Source organism: Macrotis lagotis, chromosome 5 (genome assembly GCF_037893015.1).
Source record: "Macrotis lagotis isolate mMagLag1 chromosome 5, bilby.v1.9.chrom.fasta, whole genome shotgun sequence".
Taxonomy (NCBI): domain Eukaryota; kingdom Metazoa; phylum Chordata; class Mammalia; order Peramelemorphia; family Peramelidae; genus Macrotis; species Macrotis lagotis.
Window position 1 is genome coordinate 54652677 of NC_133662.1, and position 26769 is coordinate 54679445.

The 26769-nt window shown below is 34.9% G+C and overlaps 1 protein-coding gene across 3 annotated transcripts in view; it reads left to right on the forward strand.

The window, feature by feature from the left end:
- The window catches only part of ADGRB3 (adhesion G protein-coupled receptor B3), a 909716-nt gene that overhangs the window by 389798 nt on the left and 493149 nt on the right, over positions 1 to 26769 (forward strand). For all 3 annotated transcript variants that reach the window (XM_074237293.1, XM_074237296.1, XM_074237295.1), the window contains exons 6-8: positions 804 to 968; positions 22999 to 23163; positions 24171 to 24335. In XM_074237293.1, the coding sequence (XP_074093394.1) occupies positions 804 to 968; positions 22999 to 23163; positions 24171 to 24335 (495 nt within the window). The remainder of the gene's footprint in view (positions 1 to 803; positions 969 to 22998; positions 23164 to 24170; positions 24336 to 26769) is intronic.

Below are 26769 nucleotides of genomic sequence, written 5' to 3' on the forward strand. Positions count from 1 at the left end.
CACTCAAGTCCCATTTTTTAAACTGTGCATTGATTAAATGTACTAGACAATTTTCAGATTTAGAAGCACAAGAATTTTTTTCTTTCTTCCTTTCTTCCTTCTTTCATTTCTTTGTCCCTTTCTTCATTTCTTCCTTCCTTCTTACTTTCCTTTCTCTCTCTCTCTCTCTCTCTCTCTCTCTCTCTCTCTCTCTCTCTCTCTCTCTCTCTCTCTCTCTCTCTCTCTCTGTCCCTCCCTCCCTCCCTCCCTCTCCCTCTCCCTTTCCCTTTTTTCCTTTCTCTTCTTCTTTTTCTTGTTCTTTTTCCCCCTTCTTCTCTTCTTCCTTTTCCTCTTCCCCACTTCTTTTTTCTTTTCCAGCCTCCTTCTCTTGGTTCTCAGTCTCCACATTATAAGAGAGAAAGACTGGGATAAACGACCTCAAAAGTCCATTAAGGCTCAATCTAGGATAATAAGTGAAGCAAAGTTTAACTTATTGTGATTAGATTAGCAAAAATTGATCATTATGCTTCTAGCTTTACTGTGCTAATTACCTTAAAACAGAAATAAGTGCTCTAAAAAGCTTTCTAGCAAAAGAAATTATCTCTATACATATAACCCATTAAAAATATTATAGCTCAAAATTCAAAATATTCAGATATAGAGAAAATATTAATTTTCCAACATGCTCAATAATTGTTTCCAACAATTAAGAATATTGAATATGGTTTCAGGGAAATAGATTAATTTTTTAGGTTTCTTACCTTTTTTTCTTATTTGACTTTATTACCTTCTTTTGTTGTTAAATTCTTTTTACTTTATTACAGTACATGGAGTTTGGGAAGAGTGGTCGCCTTGGAGTTTGTGTTCATTTACATGTGGTCGAGGCCAAAGAACTAGAACACGATCATGTATCCCTCCCCAGTATGGGGGAAGACCATGTGAAGGACCTGAAACTCATCATAAACCTTGCAATATTGCTCTTTGCCCAGGTGAGTGTAAACTTTGTATAGTATATACACTGTGACGTTGAGATCTGTGTATATCTTTTAAAAATGTTTTGTAAATATTGATTTACAATCTTTGCTTAGATACACTGGAAAAAATCTTGATGTCAAGACTATTACTCTCTAGGAATACTTCATTTATATCAAATGTATTGATAATATTCACATTTTTCTCATTTTAAGTGAAATTTTTTTGTAAAGAATTATCCAATTCAATAAATAATAATTATATATACTCCTTGCCAGTAAAATGTCAGCATGGTAGGCTAGAATAACATCATTGTCAGGAAATCTAGGTACAAGTTCTGTGAAAGACACTAGTTATATATGTGAGAAACTGCTCATTCCAAGAAAAACAAAAAATCAAAAAAATAATTCCCTACCCTCATATTTGTTACATTCTAATAATTGCAAGAGCAGTTAGATATCACAGTGGATAGAGTCCTGGGCCTAGAGGCAAGAAGGCCTGAATTCAAACTTGACTTCAGGCATTTACTAGTTTTATATTCCTGGGCAAGTCATTCAACCTGTTTGCCTCATTTTCCTGCTCTGTAAAATGAGCTGTAGAAGGAAATGGCAAACCATTCCATTCTTTGCTAAGAAAATTCCATGAGTACATCACAAAAGAGTGCAATACATTTGAAAAATAGCTAAAAGTAAATAAGGGTAAAGGAGTGGTTCAAAATGATCAAAAGAAACATAAAATAGAATTTAATAAGGACAAAGCAATAATTTAGAATTAAAAAATTTGAGAGTTCAACATACATTAGTTTCCATGTCATCCAACCAACCCAAGATACAATAACATAACCAGCAAATGATAGTCCACCCTCCAAAGACAACGAGGCAACAAATTTTAAGGCAAGTCATTCAACTTTTAAAAAACTAAATTTTAGGGGTGGCTAGGTGGTGCAGTGAATAGAGCACTGGCTTTGGAGTCAGGAGTACCTGGGTTCAAATCCAACCTCAGACATTTTATAATTACCTAGCCATGTGGCCTTGGGCAAGCCACTTAACCCCATTGCCTTGAAAAAATCTACCAAAAAAACCCCTAAATTTTAGGGGCAGCTAGGTGGCACAGTGGATAGAGCACTGGCCCTAGAGTCAGGAGTACCTGAGTTCAAATCTGGCCTCAGACACATAATAATTACTAGCTGTGTGGCCTTGGGCAAGCCACTTAACCCCATTGCCTTGCAAAAACTAAAAAAAACAAGCAAACAAAAAAACCCCTAAATTTTAGGTTGAAAGGAATACTAGAATGGAATGAATGTCATTGTTCACAACATGAATTTAAAGTTGTATTTAAAATATAATTCAAATTTAATTATTTCATATACCATATATTTTAATGAAAATGGAATGGGATAGTACTTCAGTGTTGAACCTAAAGAAAAGAAGAACTGGAGTTTAAACTATGCCTCTGACACTAGTGGTATGATGGTACAAAGGCAATTTAAATTTTCTGAGCCTCTTTTTACTCATGTGTAAAATATCATAAGTACCTTCTTCACAGAGTTGTTATGGCCAAATAAAATCACGTATGTTTGGCACATTGAAAACTTTTCAGTATTACTTAAATATTAAATACCATTATAGTAGTTTAAGTGTCTTAGTGGATAGAGTGCTAGATATGGAGTCAAGAAGGCTTGAATTCAAATCCTGCCTCAGATACTTATTGCAAGACTCTAAGCAAATTACAACTTCTCTGATTCAGTCTCCTCATTTGTAAATTGGGATAATGGTAACACATCCCTCAGAGGTTATTATGACACTCAAATGAGATAAGTATAATGCTTTGCAAACCGTAAAATGCTTTATAAATGCCAACAATACTCCCCATCATCATCACCACTATTACCAAAAAACTAGCATTCTATACTATTTCAACATATAGTAGAAGCTAAAAACATAACAAAAAACATAGTTTTAAATTTACTAACCCTTGTTACCTGAATTCGCCAACCAATGAATCAGTCAATATGTAAATATAAGATTAGTGAGGTGTAATAAGTTGAAGAGATTTGTTTACCAGAAGCAGGAAAATCATGTAGATATAATTTCTCTACCCATCAACGGGCTTCTCACATATATTTCCACAAATAGATGTCCTTCAGCATCCCCTGAAATTCAGTTCAACCATCATTTTAAATGCCTTCAATATAATAAAGTTACATAGCTCAAAATAGAGAAGGCAATCAAAATACTTTAGGAAGTTTTTAAGTGATATTGACTTTGGGTTTAATTATTTGGGCTTAATTGTTTTATTCTATTTCTCGTTGTATACATAAGCATTGTTGGAAATACAGTTTTCTCTTTTAAAGAACTTAGACTTTGAACTCTTTATTTTTACCCAATGAAGATTCAATTTACTTTCACCAAGACACTAAAACAACTCAATATTAATTTTACACACACACACATATACACACAAACATCAACTGATATAACATAAAATAAACAGAATCCCTAATTGATGACAAAATCAGGAAGCAGTCTCAGTTGCTAAAGGCTACTCAGTTTGCTATGGAGAATGCAGTTATGGTAGATCAATAGATCAATAATAAATATTACTACTATCTGAATAGCAATACTGGGGATATAAAAATATTAAAAACAGTCCCCTTCCTCAAGAATATCACAAGCTAATGAGGGAAACAGAGTGCAAACACAGCTATATCACAACAAGACATTTACAGGAAAAATTGGAGACAATTTCAAAAGGAAAACATTACCATTAAGAAGGATTAAGAATGATTTTTTGCAGGTAGGATTTTATGTGCACCCTGAAGGAATCCAGGAAAGTCAGGAAGCAAAGTCAAAGATGAAGAGAATTCCAGGTATAAAGGACAACTGGTGAAAAAAACATAGACTCAAGAGATAGATTGTCTTATTTAAAAAACATCAAGCATTACAGACTAGATAGATGCAAGTAAGATATAAGATGAATGGAAAGATAGAAGAAGCCAGGTGCATATGACCTTTTAAAATGCAGGATTCTCTATTTGATCCTGGAGGCAACAAGAATCACTGGAGTTGATTGAATAATGGAGTAATGTAGTGATCCTTGACCTGAAGGAATTTAATAGTGATTATAATGTGCAGGATATGATGGTCAAGGAGGAACATTTTGGTCCCAAACATTACTGGGATAGGAAGTGATGCCACAATAAGTATGAGACAGCCCTTCTCAGAGAAATAACTTAGCATAACTGATTGGATCATGGTTTCAGAAATAAAAATTAAATTAATAGGAAAACATTCTGTCATACAACTATGAAATGCCTACATGCTCAGTCTTATGACTACATCATGACATAATATAGGGAAGATTGCATAAACTTACTAAAATCTAGGAATTTAAAGTAGATATAATATTCTATGTCAGAACTGCTTTAACTAAAACATTTCATAGGAAAAATATTCTGAAGCATAACCTTAAAACAACTTCCTACCTTGGGCTTTTTTTTCAGACAAATGAAATTCATATCTTTGTGTTCCAAGTATCAATTTCCTCTATTAAACATTCATTTAAGACTCAAGATTTCCATCCTTTTTGAAAGTTTCAGAAGTTGCATTATATAATATAATTAAAGGGGATATGTGTTTCTCTTTTTAGTACTTCTCCCTGTCTTCCAAAGAGCTTTGCTTACCACAGCACATAATAAAGTTTCATTTACCAACAATATTCAATTCCTTAAATTTCTAATTTTTTCTTATGTATATATATATATATTTATATACATATATTTATAGTTCTAATTTTTTCTATTCTATAGCAGATTATTTGATTAACTTTAACTGAATTTCTTCCTTAAGTTAATAAACTTTTGGCTAGAAATTTTCTTAGACAATTATGATTTTCTAATCCTGTTCAACAAATAGCATTTATACATTCTATGTATATGTATGTATATAGATGCAAATATCTATACATGGATTATTTGTATTCTATATATATATCTATGTAATACAGAAATTTATCTGAAGTTTGATCTTAAAGAAAAAACTAATTGCTTAAGTTTTACAAACCATTTAAATGTCTTTTCTCCAAGGGACCTTAATTTTCATCATAATACATTGCTAAAACTGGATTTTTTTTCCTTTAGATAAAAACAGAACAGTGAATTTTATAGTGTGATGTTCAATTTCTTTTTTCTTTGGCTTTTATGAATTCTCATCCTATAACAAATTAATAATCATGTTTCTAATCTGTTGTCAAAGACCATCAATTTCACCTTTTTTTAAAGAAATATTTTACTTTCAATTTCACCTTTACAACATTTCTCAAAAAGGTCTCCTTCTTTTGTTGGACACTGTCTGTCGTATTGCAATAGCCTGTTGGTATGTCAGCCTGTCTGTCACTCTCCAATTCAATAACTCCTCCATTTAGACACCAAAGTAATTTTTCCTAAAATGTAGGTCTGACAGTGTCATCCCTACTCAGTAAAATCATGTGTATTCCTATCATTTCCAGGATCAAAAACAAAATCCTCTGCTTTGAATTGAAAGTTTTTCATAATCTGGTTCTCTCTTAACTTTCAGACTACTTGTCCCTTCATGTACTCTGATCAAGTGACACTGGCCTCCTTGCGATTTCAAGATCAAAGATTTCTTGACTCTGGGCACATGTCTCCCATGCCTGGAATGTTCTCCTTTCTCACATCTGACTGTTAGCTTCCGTGGTTTTATTTAAATCCAAACTAAAATCCCACATTTTATAGGAAACCTTTCCTTAATTCTAATGCTTTCCCTCTATACTTATTTCCTAAGTATACTAAGTATGTATGTATGTATATATATATATATATATATATATATACATACATATATATATATATATATATTAAGTATACTAAGCTTTTATATTTTGGTTTGCATGATTTGTATTAGATTATATACTCCTTGAGTACAAGTGCAGTCTTTTGTTGCTTTTTGTATTCCCAGAATTTAGCATAGTGCTTAATAGATTTTTTTTGACTGATTGTGGTACACTGATTTAGAGCTTTACAACTTCCAAAATGTCATATGTGTTATCTTAATTCAAATCCCATAGAAATTATGCAACTAAGGCCTAGAAGACGTCTTTTAAAGATGAGAAAACTGAGGTTTAATGAAGTAACGAAAATGAAATTGCTCCAAGTTATTAATGACTGAGACAGTTGTATTATGGACAATAAGGTTTTTTTGGTACTACATGGACCATTTCCCTTACAAAATGATATTGTGCCATCATTTACCACATGTGTATTATATCAATGAATTTTTCAAACAGAAGTAACTGAGAAATTATTTAATCTTCCTTCCATTTTTTATAGATTAGGAAACCTAGACTCACAAAGGTTAAATGATGTTACAAGACCAGGACTAGATCCCAAATTTCCTTATGTGAAGTGCAATGCTGTTTCCACTGCATGTTACCTTTTGCCTTTCTTTCCAAAAAACAATGCAATTTCTAACTTTCAGGCAAAAGACCTTCAGGTTATAAATTGAACTTCATGTGTTTCACACTAGATAGCCATTATTTAAATAAGATGTGGGCAGATGTTTCAGAATGAGGAAAAGAGAGAGAGAGAAGGAGAAAGATGACAAAATAGAATGAAAGACAAATTGACTGCTTATAACAGACTGCTTTTTTTCCTATACAGAAAGAATTGATTGATTCAGAGGAAATGAATCCAATCCCTTCATTCCCTCCCAGATCAATGGTATAAAAATGTCCACATTTCTAATATGTCACTTGGTGAAAAAATTCCTCTAGGTAAAGAACCAAAAACACATGTAAACCTTTTGGTAGTCATGTCAGTTTTGATCTGAAAATTCACTTTTTCAGAAAGTTATTTTGGAATTTGCATTATCTTTCTGGGCCAGTGGCTACTGAAACTCCTCACTAAAAAACTGCAGACCTCTATTAGAAAGGAACCCATTCCCAACAAGAGAGATGAATTCAAGAGGGTAGAACAATTTAGTATAACACTTATTTCCAACATAGAAAGCATAATTGTCTTGCATATGTTTCAAGTGATAATATTGCAAGTGGAGATGAGAAGACAAATTAGGACTGATTTAAGGGAAAGGGGAGGAACAACATTATCTCTATGCTAGATCTCTACCTAGATACCAGGAATGGGATACTAAAGGGCTACTTTATTGATTCTAAGGGGGAACTCAAGAGAAATCCCACTCCCCCAACTCAGTGAAAAGAAAAGCCTAGAATATACTAGAGGTGTTCCCAAAATTCATCCTTCTCATGTCTCTCAAACTGTGGCTCCTGAGTATAAACAAATTTGCTCCTTAGCTCCCACCTCCAGCTGTCCAAGTAGGAATCTGAAACAGAAATCAAATTTATCTTTTTCTCTCCGTGCCATCAATTCATTTTTTTTAATTTTATGTATTCCTTTTTTTGTTTTATTTTTATTTTTTAATTCTCATTTTGTACAAATGTTTTTTTATATTAATAAAATTTTGTTTAAGAGTAAACAAAATACCCCCCCAATGAATATAGACTTGCTTGGGCGATAAAGTGAAGGGGAGACAAAAAAAATTAAAATTAAAAAAAACATAATAGTAATAATTGTAGGTATGGCCAGGTGGCGCAATGGACGAAGCACCAGCCCTGGAGCCACAAGCACCCGAGCCCACATCCAGCCCCATAGACCCAACAATCACCCAGCTGTGTGACATGCAAGCCACCTGATCCCCACTGCCCTGCAAAAACCAAAAAGAAGAAAAAAAAAGACCCAAAATAAAATAAAATAGCAATCATAGTAGGAGTGGCTGGGTGGCAGATAGAGCATTGGCCCTTGAGCCAGGAGCACCCGGGTCCAAGGTCGGCCTCAGACACCCAAAGATCACCTTGCTATGTGGCCCCAGCCAGGCCACCCAGCCCCATTTGCCCTGCATCCTCCCCCAAATAATAATAAAATATGTACTTCAGTTTTTGTTCCAACACCAACAACTCTGTCATGGGTGGATCGCATTCTTTATGATAAGTCCATCACAAAAGTTACTTCCATATTTTTCCAACGTTGCCATTGCTGATCACAACTCCCTCCTTTCTTATTTCTCCACTACCATGTACTATATTTTCTCTCTCCTTTCACTCTGACTCTGCTGTAGGGTCGCTGAGTGACACAGCAGACAGATCCCTGGTCCTGGGGCCAAAAAGCCCTGAGCCCCCATACCACCCCTTAGGCCCAGAATCCACCTGGCTCTATGGTCCAGGACAGGCCATCCAATCCCAGCCCCTTGCAAGAAGTAAAAAAGAAAATGTGTTATATCTGGCCACTCTGCCCCCGTGGTCCATCCTCTCCTCCTTTATTCACATCCCCACCCCTTCCCCCTACTCCCCCTCCTTCTTACTCCAGATGCCTATACCCCATTGAGTATATATATGCTGTTTCCTCTCCTAGCCACCTCTGATGAGAGCAAAGGTTCTCTCATTCCCCCTTGCCTCCCCCCTTCCATATCATTGCAATAGCTCATTGTAATAAAGAAAAAAAACTTATTATATGAAATATCTTGGCCTATTCCCCCTCTCCTTTTTCTTTCTCCCATTACATTTCCCTTTTTTTCTATTGACTCCATTTTTACACCATATTTTATCTTAGAATTCAGCTTTCTCCTGTGCTTCAACTATAAAAGGTCCTTCTACCTGCTCTATTAATTGAGAAGGTTCATATGAGTATTATCAGTGTCATTTTTCTATGCAGGAATACATGCAGTTCTTAATCATTAAGTCCCTCATATTTTCCCCCTCTCCTCCAATCTCCATGCTTCACCTGAATCCTGTATCTGAAGATCAAACCTTCTGTCCAGCTCTGGCCATTCCAAAAGGAACATTTGAAATTCCCCTAGTTCATTGAAAGTCCATCTTTTTCCCTGGAAGAGGACATTCAGCCTTGCTGGGTAGTTCATTCTTGGCTGCATTCTAAGCTCTTTTGCCTTCCGGTATATTATATTCCAAGCCATAGGAGCTTCCAGTGTAGTTGCTGCTAAGTCCTGTGTGATCCTGACTGCAGCTCCATGATATTTGAACTGTGTCCTTCTGGCTGCTTGTAATATTTTCTCTTTGACTTGGGAGTTCTGGAACTTGCCTATAATATTCCTAGGGGTTGGTTTTTTGGGATCTCTTTCTCGGGCGGATCAGTGGATTCTCTCCATTTCTATTTTGCCCTCTGCTTCTAGAATATCAGGGCAATTTTCCTGTAGTAATTCTTTGAAAATGATGTCAAGGCTCTTTTTCTTGATCATGACTTTCAGGTATTCCGATAATTTTTAAATTATCTTTTTCTAAGTCTGTTTTCCATATCAGTTGTTTTTTCAATGAGATATTTCACATTCTCTTCTAATTTTTCATTTTTTTTGGTTTTGAAGTATTGATTCCTGATTTCTGGTAAACTCATCAATCTCCCTGAAATCTATTCTTTGTCTGAAGGATTTGTTCTCCCCAGAGAGTTTTCTTATCTCTTTTTTCCATCTGGCCAGTTTTGCTTTTTAAGGCATTCTTCTCCTCAATAACTTTTTGAATTTTTTTATCCATTTGACCTAAGCTGGTTTTTAGCATGCTATTTTCTTCAGCATTGTTTTGGATTTCCTTGACTAAGCTGCTGACTTCATTTTCATGTTTTTCCTGCATCTCTCTCATTTCTTTTCCCAGTTTTTCTTCCAACTCCCTCATTTGATTTTCAAAGCCTTTTTTGAGCTCTGTCATGGCCTGAGCCCAATTTCTGTTTTTCTTGGAGTCTTTAGATGCAGGAGCTTGTGCTTCCTCATCTTCAGACTGAGTATTTTGATCCTTCTTGGGCTCATTTGCAAAATATTTCTCAATAGTCTTCCTTTTGTTTCTCTGCTTACTCATTTTCCCAGCCTGGGCCTGGTTTTGGGGTGCTTCCTGAGCTTTTGGGACACTCCCACAAGGGTCTCATTGTGTGAGGCTCTGTCCTCCCTCCTGCTCTGTGAATGACCATAAGCGCCCCCCCTCTGCCATGGGGCTGAGGTGGGGGGGCTGCTGTTCTATGGGGGGGCCTAGACTGGGATCAGGATCTGAATGTGGTCAGAGCCCCAGAGTCCTGTTCCAGAGGCAGAAGACAGAGCTCTGCAGTCTCTCTTCACTTCCCTCCCTCAGCTCAATGGGTTCCTGCTTACTGGCTCCTCCTGCTTCTGTTTCTGTATCTGGGCTGCAGAAAGACCAAGCTGCTTGCTGTGTGCCCTAAGGGCTGGGCTCCATGTGCTCACTCTGGCAGAGGTCCCCTGCTGTTCCCCCACTTTGTACCCAGTGCTACCCGGGGTGCAGTTCAGGAGACTCCCCCACTGCTGTGAGCTGTAGCTCCCATCACCCTGGGGCTGCCTCCAGGAAGCTGAAGTTTTTTCGCTCTGGCGAGCCACCCCTCCTACCCGGGGGAGCAGAGCCTTTCTGCTCTTTTCCAGGTTACCTTGAGTAGGAGAACTGCCTCACTGGATCCCTTTGTGGGTTCTGTCTCTCGAAAGTTTAGTTAGAGTCCTTAGTTTCAAGTTTTATCAGAGAGCGCCTAAGACTCGATTCCTTCTTGTCACCATCTTGGCTCCGGAACCCCTGCCATCAATTCTGACAGACTACCTAATTTAAGTTGGTGATAAGACTATATGAGTAACTTTAAAATTTCTACTCTACCACCTTCCTGGTCTATATAGAACTGCTACTGCATAATCCTATAAATTAAAGTTGTTACATGATTTAAGATAAATCTCTCATAATTTCTTGATTTCTCAGTTGTGCATATATAAGTGTGTGTGTGTGTATGTGCATCATAGTTAATGAGATCTGAGAATAATATTCTTAAGTATGAGATAACTATTAAAAATGTAATTTATTATTTCTGCTGGAATACCTTACTGTCATATGTTATATTCAGTATATTCAAATGTGAATTCACATGTTCAATCTAAGGCAGAAAACCCTTCTTAACTTCTTTATTTCTAGCAGTACTATTCCAGTGATTTCAATAATAAAACCCTGGAATCATTTTTTAACTCTTTTTTTCCCACAATTATGTGTAAAAAATTTTTTGATTTTTTTTTTATTTTAAATCCCCTTTCTCCCCAACCTAAATGATTTGCTATGATTATAAATGTGAGGTCATGCAAAACATATTTCCATATTAACTGTGTTACAAAAGAAAACACAAACAAGAAAAAATAAAGAAAAATTTTAAAATATAATTAGATCTGCATTTGGAGTCCCCCAGTTGTTTCTCTGGAGGTAGATAGCATATTTCAATATGAGTTCATTGGAATTGTCCAGGATCATTGTATTGCTGAAAATAACCAAGTCATCCATAGTTGATCATTGGTATTTTTCCTAGTTCTGCTCATTTCACTTTCATTCAGTTCATATAAATCTTCCTAGGTTTTTCTGAAACCATCCTGTTTGTCATTTCTTAAAGTACAATAATATTCTGTCACAATCATATTCCAGAGACATTGTTCAACCATTCCCCAATTGATGGTCATCTCATCAATTTCCAAGTCTTTGCCACTACAAAAAGAGATGTTATAAATAATTTTGTACATGATCTCTTTGGGATATAGACCTAGTAGTGGTATGGCTGAATCAAAGGGCACACAGCTTTATTGTCCTTTGGGCATAGCTCCAAAAATGCTCACAACGCTACCAATAAGGCATTAGTGGTCCAGTTTTCCCACATCCCTTCCAACATCAATCATTAACTTTTTTGTCATATTGACCAATCTGACAGGAGTAAGGAGGTATCTCAGAGTTGTTTTAATTTAAATTTCTCTAATCAATAATGATTTAGATCATTTTCTCATATAACCATATATAACTTTATCTGAGAACTGCCTATTCATATCCTTTGAATATTTATCAACTGGGGAATAACTTGTATTCTTATAAATTTGACTCAGTTCTCTATATATTTTGGAAATGAGACCTTTATCAGAAACTTAGAGTCTTTTCAAGGAAAACAATTATCCATCAAGTTGATCTTGATGTTGTGTTTATATTCATTGAAGGCATCTGACAACACTGCTGAAAACATCATACTAAAAAGCATGGAAACCAGCACACAGACTTGCTTCCCTTCTTTTGTGATAGAAAGCATGAGAGTATCATCCATTATCCAGAACTTAGGCAATCCTGCCCTCATGAAATTTATGTATAATACTGTTATACAATATTCCATGTACCCAAATTTTGACATAAAATTCTATAAGCCCTCATAACTAAAAATATCAAACACCTTGGTCAGATTGACATACATTGTGTAGAGACCTCTTTTCTAATCTGTGTCTTTCTCCTGAAGTTATAGGGCAACAAACACCAGAGCAATTGTTTCTCAGCTCTTTCTGAAGCTACACTGATTCCCAGGTAGATGACCATCTGATATGTTATGTTGGTCTGTACCTAGTTTTTACCAAACTGCTGTTCAATTTCCCCAGCAATTTTAAAAGCTAAAATGTTTGAGCTTTATCAAACACTAGATTACTATACTTATTTACTTCTCTATATTGTATATATAATCTGTCCTTTTGATCCAGTTCTCTATTTCTTAATAGCATCAACTGTTTTGATGATTGCCACTTTGTAAGACAATTTGAGATCAGGTACTGCTAGGTCACCTTTCTTCACATTTTTTTTCACTGATTCTCTTGATATTCTTTACTTTTTGTTATTCCATATGAATTATATTATTTTTCTAACTCTTTAAATAATTTTTGGTAGTTTGATTGGTGTGACACTAAATAAGTAAATTAATTTAAGTAGAATTGTCACTTTTATTACATTGGCTTGGCCTACCATGAGAAATTCATGTTTCTCCAATTGTTTAGATATGATGTTATTTGTGTCAAAATTATATTATGAGTTTATCTGGGAAGGAAATTCTCAAGTATTTTATATTGTCTATGGTTATTTTAAATGGAATTTCACTTTATATGTCTTGCTTCTAGTCTTTGTTGATAATATATAAGAATGTTGATGATTTACATGGATTTATTTTATATCTTACACTTTGATAAGGTTTGTCCTTCATTCTAAAAGAAGACCAAGACATCAGGGACATAATGCCATGATAAGTTAAGTGAATTGGATTTGAATGAGGTGGTTGTTGTGCTAAGTTAATAGCCTCTTTCTCCTGTGGAGCCATCTGGATCCAGTGACCAGAAATATGGAACAGGATAACTGGAGATATCCTTAGATGTGAGGCAATTAGGGTTAAGTGACTCATCCAAGATCAAGTGACTAGTAAGGGTCAAATGACTGAGGCCAGATTTGAAATAGGATCCTCTAATACTTTTCACTTAACAAAAACACATACTGGGAGAGAAAACATGACTCCAGGGCTGGTGCTCTATCTACTATATCACCTAGTTGCAATTAATTAGCATATCAAGGTGTCAAGTAGTAGAGTCAGAGGGTCAGGGTAAAATAATCATGATATGTAGACTTTTTCAGTGAGGAAAAGAATTAGTCTCATTTTAACTCTTCCCTCATTATCACAACATTGGGAGATGGGGGGGTGGAGCCAAGATGGTGGTATGAAGGCAGGAATTCCTAGGTCTCTTCCAAAATATTCCCAAAACTGTAATATGACTCAAACCAAATTTTAGAGAGGCAGAACCCACCCAAAGACCCATGAATCAATTCTGCAGTCCAATCTAACTTGGAAGATCCATGAGTCAGAAGAGGCAGCAGCAAAGTTAAGGTAATGTCATGCCAGAGTGAATGAGTCCCAGTCTTCCAAGAACAGTCTTCTGGGTGCCTGGGTTTGGTTCAATGGAAGCCATGTCCACACCTCCAAACCCAGGAATAACCAAGCACAACTTGGAAGATAAGAAGGAAACCTCTGTCAGAGTGATTGCAGCAACTACCCAGCAAAACCCAGGCTAGCATGGCCCTCAGTGTAACTGAGGCCTTCAGCACAACCCTGGTCAGGAAATGGAGGCAGGCCTGCAGAGCTACCCAGTATGACGTTGCCCAGCAGCTGCTTCCAAAGTACTCAGACCATGGGAGGTAAGGGGTTAGGGGAGAGACTGCTGAGGTGTCTCTGCTATCCCTAGGACAGGACTCTGGTGCTCTGTCCAGACTCTGGTTGCATTCTGGAGCCCCCATTGCCACAGCAGAATAGGGTCCCTCTTCATAGTTCCAGGGCAGAAGGGAGTGCTTGTGGTCATCCACAGACCAGAGTACAGACCAGGAGGGCAGCCAGAGACTCTGATAAAACCTTGAAGGAAATGAGATCATTACAGGGGTGACCCAATAGCACTCAAAAGCTTGGAAAGCACCTCTAAACCCAGGCATAGACTGGGGAACTAAATAAACAGAAACAAAAAAGAACCTGACCATAGATAATTACTTTGGTTTCATGGAGGATAAAAACATACACTGAGATGATGACAGAGTTCAAGCTTCAGTATCTAAAGCCTCAAGTAAAGGAAGTAGAAGAAAAATTGGGAAGAGAAATGAGAGTGATGCAGGAAAATCATGAAATCTAAGTCAGCAGCTTGGTCAAGAAGATACAAAAAGTACCAAAAAATTAACATGTGAAAAGTCAGTTTAGATCAAATAGAAAAAGCAGTACAAAAGGTTAATAAAGAGAAGAAAGCTTTAAAAAAAAGCAAAATTAGTCATATGGTAAGGGAGATAAGAAAGTTCTCTGAAGAAAACAACTCCTTCAAATGTAGAATGGAGCTAAAGGAAATTGATGACTCAGTGAGAAATCAAGGAACAATAAAACAAAACCAAAAGAATGAAAAACTAGAAGAAAATATAAAATATCTCATTGGAAAAACAACTGACCTGGAGAGTCTATTTAAAAATTACTGGGCTACCTGAAAGTCATGACTGGGAAAAGAGCCTTGACTTCATTTTTAAGTAACTTCTAGGAAAATTGCTCTAGAAGCAGAGGGTAAAATAGAAATTGAGGGAATCCACTGATCCCTCCCTAAAGGGATCCCCAAAAATAACTCCTAGGAATATTATAGTCAAATTCCAGAACTCCCAAGTCAAAGAGAAAATATTACAAGCAGCCAGAAAGGAACAATTCAAATATCATTGAACTACCATCAGAATTCTAAAGGACTTAGCGGCATCTACATTGAGGGCTCATAGGACTTGGAATATGATATTCTATAAAGTAAAAGAACTTGGACCACAACTGAGAATCAACTACCCAGCAAAACTGAACATCCTCTTCCAGGGGAAAAGATGAACATTCACTGAATTAGGGGAATTTCAAACTTTCCTGTTGAAATGACCAGAGCTGGACAGAAAGTTTTATCTCCAAGTATAGGACTCCGGCAAAGCATAGAGAGGGTGAACAGGAAGGGCAAATTATGAGGGGTTTAATGATGTTCCCATTCCCATTCCTGCATGGGAATATGATACTAATAGCTCATATGAACCATCTCAATTAATAGAGCAGTCAGAAGGAGTATATATAGACAAGTCACAGGAGAGAGCTGAATATGAAGATATAATATAAAGGTGGAGTCAATTGGTGAAAAAGGAATGTCCTGGGAGAAAGGGAAAAGAGAGGTAGAATGGGCTAAGATATTTCACATAAAAGAGTCAAGAAATAGCTTTTACAATGCAGTGGAAGGGGGAAGACAAGGTGAAATGAGTGAACCTTCATTCTCATCAGAATTGGTTCAGAGAGGAAACAACATACACACTTAATAGGTTATAGAAATCTATCTCACTCTAGAAGAAAAAGGAGAGGAAGGGGATGGAAGAAAATGGTCAGGAGAAGGGGAAGGGGAAGGTGTAGATGATAGAGGAGAGGGAAGATCTTGGGAGAGGTAGAAGTAGTCAGATACCACACACTTTTTTTTGGTTTTTCGCAAGGTGATAGATTTGGGTTGTTGTTGGGTATTTGGGGCAAGATTTGGGTTTGGGTAGTGCTGGTTCCAGGGCTGGTACTCTGTCTGCTGAGCCATTTTAAGGAGGGATGAAATGAAAAGAGAAAGAAAATAGAATAAATGGAGTGGGGAGGAATGGATGGAGGGAAATACAATTAGCAATAGCAACTGTGGGAAAAATTGAAGTAATTTTTCTGAAGGACTTATGATAAAGAATGCAATCCATCCTAAAGACAGAACTCATGGTATCCGAACAGATTGAAATACAATTTTCTTTTTTCTTTTTCTCTCGCTTTATTTTTTTTGAAGGTTTTCTATTTTTGTGGGGGCGGGGGGATTATGTTTACTCTTACAATAAGGTTATTTTAGTAATGTGTAAATAAATAAAAGTTAAGAAAAAACAAAATAAGACAAAAGACATTGGGAGATAGGATCAGCACTAAAGAGAAGAGATTAGTCCTTAGCAAGTAAAATTAATACTAAATGGGCCTTCCTCTCCTACAGGTTGCCTGAGCTGATATAGTGGGTAGAACACCCAACTCTGAAGTCTGTGGCTGTTCAGAAGCATCTGTGATCAAATTCAGCCTCAGATACTTACTGGCTGTGTGATGTTGGATAAGTCACTGAACCCTAATGGCCTTGCATCCAGGGCCATCTCCAGTCATCCTGATTCATATCTGGTCACTGGACCTAGATGGCTCTGGAGGAGAAAGAAAGGCTGATGACTTAGTATAGCACCCCTCTCTCTTAAATCCAATTTTTGTTCATATCACGACATCACCTCTCTTATGTTATGATCTTCAAAAACGAAGGGCAAGCATCACATCACATATTTATGGTTAAGTTTATCATTTTGATTTCTCTTTCATAAAGTTATTAGAGGATTCTCTCAATTTCTGTTTTCCCCTCTGGTTCTAGATTATCAGGGAAGTTTTATAATTTCTTAAAAGATGATGTCTAGGTTGTTTTTGATCATGCTTTCAGGTGGTCTAATCAATTTTGATGTCATTTCTGCATGAAAAGAGTCTAAGGATACCCTCACTGCTCAATGTGCACCATGCACAACAGAAGCTCTTTTTTGGCCTAATCAATTTTAAATTATCTCTCCTCAATGTGTTTTTCATATTAGTTGTTTTTCCAATGACATATTTCACATATTCTTCTATTTTTTATTTTTTTTTACTTTGGTTTATGCTTCCTTGATGTCTCATTGAGTCACTAGCTTGCACTTGCCTTATTCTTATTTTTAAATGAATTATTTTCTTCAATAAGCTTTTGCACCTCTTTTCTCCATTTGGTCATTTTTTTAAAGTAGTTCACTTCAATGGGTTTTTGTGCCTCTGTTTGTTAAGGTATTATTTTCTTCAGTATTTTATTTATATATGTCTCTTACCAAGATGTTTATTCACTTTTTATAATTTTCTTACATTACTCTCATTTCTGTTCCCAGTTTTTATACTATAACTCTTATTTAATTTTTGGAAATCCCTTTTTAAGTCTTCAGAAATTCTTGTTGGACTTCTGTGCAGTTTACCTTTATTTTGCCTTTGAGGTTTTCATTGTAGTTGGTTTTAATAGAGTTGTCTTCTTCTAAATTTATTCTTGAATTTCCCTGTCATCATAACAACTTCATAGTCATGTTCTTTTTTGTTTTGTTTGCTCATTCTTCCCATTTTTTTCTTGACCTTAAACCTTAAGTTAAAGTTGTGTTCTGTTCCTTTTGTCAGGGTACACTGTCTGAAGCTTCAGGTTTTTCATTCTGCTGTCTTCAGGGGTAGTTTGGGGATGGGTAGAGGAGGAGGTGTCTATAGGCTCTTGCTTTTTCCAAGGTGGTATAATTTAAGCAGTGGTATGGTCACTTCTTTCCTGGCCTGTACTCTGGCTTTTACTCAAGAAGGGAAGGTATTACCCTGTAACCATAATCATTGATGACCACTTGGCCCTGATCATAGAACCAGGGCCCCTGTTTTCCAGCAGCCACAAGAGTTAATGCTGATTTCTGCCTTTAAACTGAAACCAAGTCCCTACTTTCTTGGGGCAACTACAAGCTTTCTTCTCCACCCTGGAACTAAGACCAGAGTCTTTCATTCCCTGTGGCTGTTCCTCTTCATTCTCAAGTTGCAACCCAGAACTGAGTCTAGACTCTGCAATGGGGTCCTAAATTATAGGGGCCCCTATAATTCTTTCTGACAAGTTGTCTTACTTCCTTACCATCAATGTGTAGAAGGCTCCTGAAGCTGCTGTTATTGCAGTCATTTCCAAGACCTGCTCATTGTGGTGTCCAGACATATCCTGCTGACCTTCTAAATTGTTTTGTGCTGGAAAATTGTTTCACTCCACCCTTTTTTTTGTTTAGTTCCAACACTAGAATTCTGACTATTTTAAAGCTGTAATAATCAAATAATTATCTTAATTCTTCCTTCATAAGTCATTCCACCTCCATCTCTTTTCATTTGCACTGCCTTTACATTAATTTAGTATGTATAATTTCATGTTGTTGAGTTTTGTAATATAGTCCTTACTGATATTATCTCGTTTCTCTTTTCCAAAATGTTAATATTTCTAAAATTCCACTTAATTATTCACTCACATGCTCTAAAGCCTTGAATAGTTCCTCTCAATCTTTGAAATAAAGAATAAACTCCCAAATCTGGCTTTCCATGCTTGCCCTAAATATTCAACTATCTTTCTAAATTTCTGACCAACTGCTCCTCCAAATAAAGCCAATCCACCATATACAAATATTTCTTGCAAATTCTTGGCACTTTGCTTCTTCCTTAGATCTTCTTTTCCTTTCTATTAATATCAGCCATCCCCTCTACTTTTCTAAATGTCATTTTTTCTTTGAGATTCAGCTCAAATCCAACTTTTTTCCATTAAATTAAATTATCCCTGGTTATGCTAGCAAATCTCACTCTCTCTCTCTCTCTCTCCCTCTCTCTCTCTCCTCTGAACTTCTACAAGAAGATATATTTATTAAATATTCACTACATGTGAATACTTGGTCCTGAGTCTGGAATAGATATGTATTAATCTTTTGGGACCTAACATGAAAGAATTGTCTAGACTTTTTGTTGTTTAGTAATTGCTCAGTTGTATCTGAAGCTTCCTGTTTCCTTTTAAAAGTTTTCTTGGCAAAGATATTGAAGTGATATGCCATTTTCTTCTCTAGGTCATTTTACAGATTAGGAAACTGAGGCAAATAGTGTCACACAGCTAGTAAATGTCTGAGACCCGACTTGAACTCAGGCCTTTCAGATTTCAGGCTCAATTCTTAATCTACTGTGCCACCTGTCCACTGCTGTCTAGATTTAATGTCTTAATTTCTTTTCTCACTAACTTCTATATCCTCTTCATCCAGACTCCTAACTTCATGCTTTCATAGATAACAGCTTTCCAAAGTTACTTGAGTTCTTTAATTGACAAATTTAGTGCCATGTTCTTAACACTTATCCTTCTTGATCTATTTGAAATAATTTGACACTTTTTATCACCTTCTCCTTCTGAAAACTCCTCTCAGCGATTATAACACTACTTTCTTAGTTCTTCTCATATCTGTACAAACACTCTTCAGTCTCCTTTGTAGATTCTTGAAACACATCATGCACACTAATGAAAGATGTTTTCCCAGGGCTCTGTTCTGGGTATTATTGTCTTTTTGTTCCATAGTAATATTGCTTTGTGATTTCATTAGCTCCCATGAGTCCACTTATCAGTTTTTTTTTCTTGCAGATGATTACATCTAGGTATTGAACCTCTATCTCTCCCTTGAACTACAGTTCTGCCTCATTAACTTCTTCTTTGACATCTTGAACTAGATAATTTGTAGCCATCTCAAAGTCAACGAGTCCAAAAAAGAACTTATTTCATTTTTACTCAAAATATTCCTCATTTTCCAACTTCCCTATTACTATAAGGAAAAACCACACCTCCTCCCAGTCACCCACATTTGTGACCTCTGTCAAACCTGATTCCTCACTCTCTTTCAAATTTCCAATCCATTTCTAAATCTAGCCTTTTTAGTCTTTGCTACAGCTCTTATCAAAAATTCCTTCTCTCCATTCAGACAACCGTATAATCTCAAGAATGAATCATCTATTTCCTGAATTATTGCAATAGTCTTCTAACTGGTTTCACTCTTCATTGTAGTTTATCTTTGTGCCTATTTGAGCTTTGGTATTCTATAAAAATATGGACACACAATTGAGGAAATGGAGGGCTATGGCATATCTGCATTTGAGCAAGGTTAATTATATTGAGAGGATATAATTTTTTTTGGCAAGGACATCTCAAATTATTGTTTTAATTGATAATAGATAAAATCTTAATGGATTTGCTTGGGAACATTACCTTAAAGTTGGTGTTCAGGCAATACATATTCACATTGTATATGTACAAATTTCTTCAAAATAGTATATTTGTATCAGAAGTTTTCTAATTTATAAAAGAAAAATGATACTTTACATTCATAGAGCTAGGCACATTCAAAGGTTGTTTCATTCTGAAGTAGCTTGCCCTTATTTGCTACATGGTTGTCAAATGTTGCTGTTATCTTTTTATTATAGGAAACACTGCCTTATAGATATGGACTACATAGGAACTGAAAGTTATGATATTAAATACCTTTTTTTCTGAAAAGTGAGATAGGATATAACCTGGTGTTTTAAAAAACAGCACTATTTTGAGAGTCAGGATACCTGGATTAACATTATTTTGTTTTCAAGTACTAATCACATACTGTATTCAGAACATTGGGCTAAGAATTGAGAGAGTGAGAATGTTTGGATAAAACACAACCTATGTTTTAGGATACATATATATCCTATCCCGACCTTGCCATTAACTGACTACGTCCTTAGGAAAGTCCTCTTACTATTATAGGATTTTGTTATTTTTATTTTTGTCTTGTTTTGTTATTAATCTGAAGTAGGTGAGTATTAATTTCCTTTCCAATGTTAATATTGTGTGATTCTATAGCAGAGTGACACACTAGGATAAAAACAATATCTGGATTAGTATCCTTAATCTGTCATTTATCATTTGTTTGATGAAGAGCATTGAACGTCTTTAGGCTTCAATTTCCCATCTGTAGATAGGGTTTTTGAACAAGGTGGCCTTAAGGTCCCTTGCAGTTCTCAATCTGGGATCAGTGAATTAATGCTGGGAATCAACCTAAGGAAATTTCTAATAGTTGCTATAATCTGCACCTCCAGAAAATATTCAGTTGATCGGTTATGATTGTTTCATACTTTCCCTTTGTAAAATTAAATTTTCAATTAATCTTTCCACAATTCAAGTCCCTGTGTTCTGATGTTCAGATTTATATGAGTCTTAATGTCACCTATTACCAAATGCATGAATTTTAGTTTCAAACCATTTATGTGGGGGAATGGGGCAAGGGAGGGGCACACATATACATATTGATAAAAAAATAACCAAATTAAAAAATTTCATGGATGTAAAACCTCAAGTTTTTTCAAATATCATCAGTAAAGTGTTTTAATAGTGTAATGATTTTTTGGTCCTTCCAAGATCTAAAATCTAAACATTTCAACAAATAACTGTACTTCCTTCTACTTATCTATATCTTGTTAATATCACTTTTCATTATTCATAAACACATATAACATAAACTTTCTGATATAGAGGCTTTGATGATTTTGCTTTATTATAGTGTCTCAATGTTATTCTGACAACTCCAATTATTTTTTAATACTTTGTGAAATGTATTAACCATCTTATAACCATCTTATAATTTGGAAGCTTCCTCCAATTAAGTCCATAAGATGCTGCTCATTTCATTTCTTTTTTTAAATGTTTACACTATGTAAATTGTATAAACTGTGTATGCATATATATTCTAAGTGCTGTAGCGATACCTATGTTTTATTTATCCAATTGAAGCATATCCTCCAGTAAAAAAAATTTAGTAATAGTGTGCTTACTATACAGCACAGTATCATTAGTTTATAGTAGATAAACATTGACCTAACAAAACAGCTTAAAAATTATTTTGAATGAACATATTGTAATAAAGAAATTCTAAGTTGTTTATTTTCAAATGATAACCTAGAAGAAGCAATGTGTTCTGCTAAATAGGCTTCTGCTAAAGATTATGTCACACATTTTTAAAAGTTAAAAATTTAAAAATTAAAAACTTTGTGTAAATTCTACTAACATTCTCTTATTAAATTTTCATTTTATAATGTCTTTTATTGTATAAAGTGTTTTTAAGGTACATATAACTTTATATCTTTGCACATTTCTCTTTGATACAAGCCCCTGTGTTCAAGACCTGAAAAAAAAATCACATAAATTCCTCTCCTTTCTAATTTTCTTGTTTTTTGCTATATTTCATAGTAAATTTTTATAGATCACACTAAATTGCAGGTGAATTCTCCATACTCATTGATAAGGAAATGAGTATAAAATTAATATAATGAAGGGAAAATATAGAAGTGCCCTAGAAATTATAACCACAATTATGTAATTGGTGATTCTGTTTTAATCCATAGTCCAAAAAAACCCATTCCCTGTGTATATCTCAGCCTTTACTTCTTTTTTTTTATTTAATCATGTATGTGACAATTTTCATATATCTTTTATATTGAATGAACATCTGAGGTGATCGTAGTGAACACAGGGGAATAGTAACACATATATATGCATACATATACACACACACATACAAACATACACACAAGCATAATAGTTCCCTCATGAAATACTATCAATAACCTATGAGAATTGGGCTTGATGTGAATAAAAGTACATATAAATTTCACGCAAATTCATATATGGCTTTCCTTCTTCATAGAAGAAAATTCTCTAAGAACCAAAAGCCCTAGGTTCAAATCCCAGATCCTCCACTTTCTAATGTTGTGACCTTGAACAAGTCATTCTCTCAGAATTAGTTTCCTTTTCCATAAAATAAGAATACTAATATATTTCAACTTCACAAATTAGTTATGAGGTTTAAATGAGATTAAATATGTGAAAAAACTTTGAATAACTTTAAATTTGTTTAAAAATAAAGCATTACTAATGCAAAGTGCCTTTGTTTAGTTCCTTCTTCAATGGGACTACTTACATCATGTATTTTGCATGAAAGTTTTCATTCTATAGCATCTTTATTTATCTCTCTTTCTGTTTTTGGTAGTTGATGGACAATGGCAAGAGTGGAGTTCTTGGAGTCAGTGTTCAGTGACTTGTTCCAATGGCACTCAGCAGAGAAGCAGGCAATGTACTGCAGCTGCCCATGGTGGCTCTGAATGCAGAGGTCCCTGGGCAGAAAGCAGAGAGTGTTATAACCCAGACTGTACAGGTAAGATAAGAGCACCAGACACATATCCCACTACCATGTACAAGTGCCCTAGAATCCTCCATATACTACAGACCCAGAATCTATATCATGAAGAATATGTATTTTTTGAGAATATTACAAAAAGAGCCTTCTTGTAAATTAATCCATCTATCAACAAGCATGTCAGTAACTGTGATAAGTGCTGGGGATATAAAGATAGCAAAAAAATGGTCTCAGTTCTAAAAGAATTTAAATTCTAATGTGATAAACATATGTAGACAACTATGTATATACATATTACATATAGGTAGTAATCCCTAATAAAAGGTTTGGACCAATCATTGGGACTAAACTTTCTCAAGTTTTGTTTTAATGAAGATCAGTCTCTTGTTAGTCAGGTTATAAAAAGACTGATTATAAAATAATTAAAGAATGACAGAATTGATTAAGGTTCTAATTCTTTTGACTCATTTCCTATTATGAATAACATTTACTTATACCTTTAATTGTTCTGAGAAAGGTGACTAAGGATATATCAATATAAATGCTTTAGATATGACCCCAAAGGGCATTTTGTTTTAAAGTTTAATGACACTAATATATATATTTCAATTGTTCAGTGATTTATTATTTAATCAATGTAAACATTCCCTTAACTGACATAGACTACAAATCATGTATGCCTCAAGTGAATAAACTTCATGAGTCACTTGCTTAGCAAGTCTGGTAATTACACTTTCCAAATCTACCTAGGCTGATTGTTACGTGAAAGTCTTACCTACTGTCACTATACCTACTTCTAAGTCTTTCAGCTTCCTAAGAACTACTAGAGCTTGTGTTATCTTGACATTGCCTTCAAGAACCCAACCAACACCATGTCTTCAGCATGATGAGACCTCAGAGGAAGACTTCATGGAACAGAATTATTTATAGTATTACTACAATGTGAAAATATTCCATTATAGAGTTAAACTTCTTTATATAGTGTTCAATGAACTTGCTACTGTTTCTTCTATTATCTGCCCCAGCAAATGGCCAGTGGAATCAATGGGGTCACTGGAGTGGATGTTCCAAATCATGCGATGGTGGATGGGAAAGAAGAATAAGGATCTGTCAAGGTGCAGCAGTAACAGGACAACAATGTGAAGGAACAGGTGAAGAAGTCAGAAGATGCAGTGAACAAAGATGCCCTGGTGAGGATTTTCTTTGATTATATGTTATAGAAATTGGAGGGATAAGGGTACAGATTGGAATGTATTGGAAGAGGTAAAAATCAGAGAAATAAAATCCTAAAAGCTAATCAATCTTTTTATCTATCTTTATAAATCTCTTTGATGTTATACTTACTTGTATCAATTAGCAATAGAAAGTAATTCTTAAACAAGAATAGACATAGCTATGAGATTTTCATTTACTTACTTTTATTTATTTATTTATTTTGCAAGGCAATGGGGTTAAGTGGCTTGCTCAAGGCCACACAGCTAGGTAATTATTAAGTGTCTGAGGCCGGTTTTGAACTCAGTTCCTCCTGACTTCAGGGCTGGTGCTCTATCCACTATGCCACCTAGCCACCCCTACTTACTTTTAGTATTGGTTGGTATGTCATAAAATAACTCTATATTTTGCTTAGTCTTATGTAACTGCATATAAAATGTAGTAAAAAAGGATAGTACTCAAACTGCACTATTCATAATGGTCAAATTCTTTCTCAGGTAATTACCCATCTGTTATGTTACTTCATCTGTAAAATGCAGATAATAAAAGCACCTATCTCACAGTGTTGTTGTAAGGATAATTAAAATTTACAAAGTGTTTGCAAACTCAAAATGCCAGATATTATTAACATTATTACTTGAAGTTATATCAGTAGTATGATCTAATTTGAATCTATTTTATGAAAATTAATTTTTTATTCAAGTAAAACAAATTTCAGTCTGACAGAGTAAAACCTAAAAGTCACAGAGATAAAGAAATATATTTCTTTCTAAAAAATAGGTAGGAGATTTTTAGTGTAGAATGTTGTATATGTTATCAACGACAGCCTTTGTATTAGATGTTTTTTCTTGACTGTTCTTCAAGACTTGGTTTAATCTCAACTGGTGAAATGGGTATGATAAAAAAATAAAAGGTCTGAATTAAAAATATTAATTCTATAAAAATATAAAAGATAATATGGTAAAATAGAGGAATATATTTCAAATAAGAATTCTTAGCTTATAATTCCAATTATCAAAGTTATTATTATCTGTATGATGGCCAAGTCAAATTTCCCCATAACTCTATTCAGCCTCAGATTACTTTTGTACAATAGAGATAAAGCTTCTGCTATTTAAATCCTAGTGTAAGATTATATGAGAAAATATGGAAAGGGAAAGAAGGAAACAAGTATCTGTTAACTGCCTACAATGGACTAGGCATTTTACAAATATCTCATTTTGTCTTCATGCCAATCTTAGGAGATATATGTTATTGCAATTGAGGAAACAAGAATATAGAGGTTAAATGATTGACTTATCTGTAGTCACACAGCTCTTAAGTGTCTAAGACCAAATTTGGATTTAGAGCTTTTAAATCCAGATTCAGTTCTCTACGCCACCTAACTGCTTTATAAAATACAAAGCACTATATACATGATAGCTATTATAAATGGTAGAAGAGGAAATAGTGTAGTAGTAAATATCCTGCTTTTGGAATCACTCAAAGTCGAATATGAATCCAACTTACAAAACCTGCTCAAGTCATATAATGAGGAAATCACTTCAGATGTATGAATATCAATTTCTTTGTTACATCTCAGGCTCAAATGACTCATTATAAATATAAAGACCAAGAACCTATCTCACAAGATTATTGTCAGGAACAAATAAGAAATTTTTAGAAGAACTCAATTTCCATTTCCTTTATTAAAAAGAACTGGAAGGAGTGCCATCATTATAAAATCATAAATTTAGGTCTTATTTTCCATGAGAAATACTTATAAGCTTATAATAAAATGGAGAATCACAAAGTGATACCTAGATCTTTATTCTAAAGAAGAGGTTAAAGAATTCTTTGGAAAGAAACCATTTCTGCCCAATAATGAAATTTCTTAAATTGACCATGAAAGAACCAGTCATGTAGTAGGAACATACCTATATAAATGAAGAGGACAAAGAAATAAGCAAGATGGCTTTTAAGAAGTACATAATTTCATGCTTTGATATAATTACAGCAGCCAAAAATTCTATGATCATTCTGAAGCTTCTAGCATAAAATATGAGTCTAAGTATGATCAAATTGGGGGGGGGGAAACATTCTAACTAGAGAGATCTGTTTTCTGATCTACACTTGACACTGCTGTTTCTAGTGAGTCAGTTCAACTTGCTAGACATCACTACCTATCTCTATAAAATAAAATGGTAGTACTAGATTCTGTCTTTAGGATTGCTTTCAGTTCTCATATTCTAATCTTATAATTCCAAGAATATTGACTTGTGGTTATAATCCAATGTATTTACATTTTGGAAATTTTTTTAGAAACTTCAGTTCTAAAATCATAAGAATTGATAACAATACTCTCTGATGTATAAAAAGTTCAAGAGCTGTAATTTCTGAGTAATTAACCATTTTATTAATTATGCTAGTGGC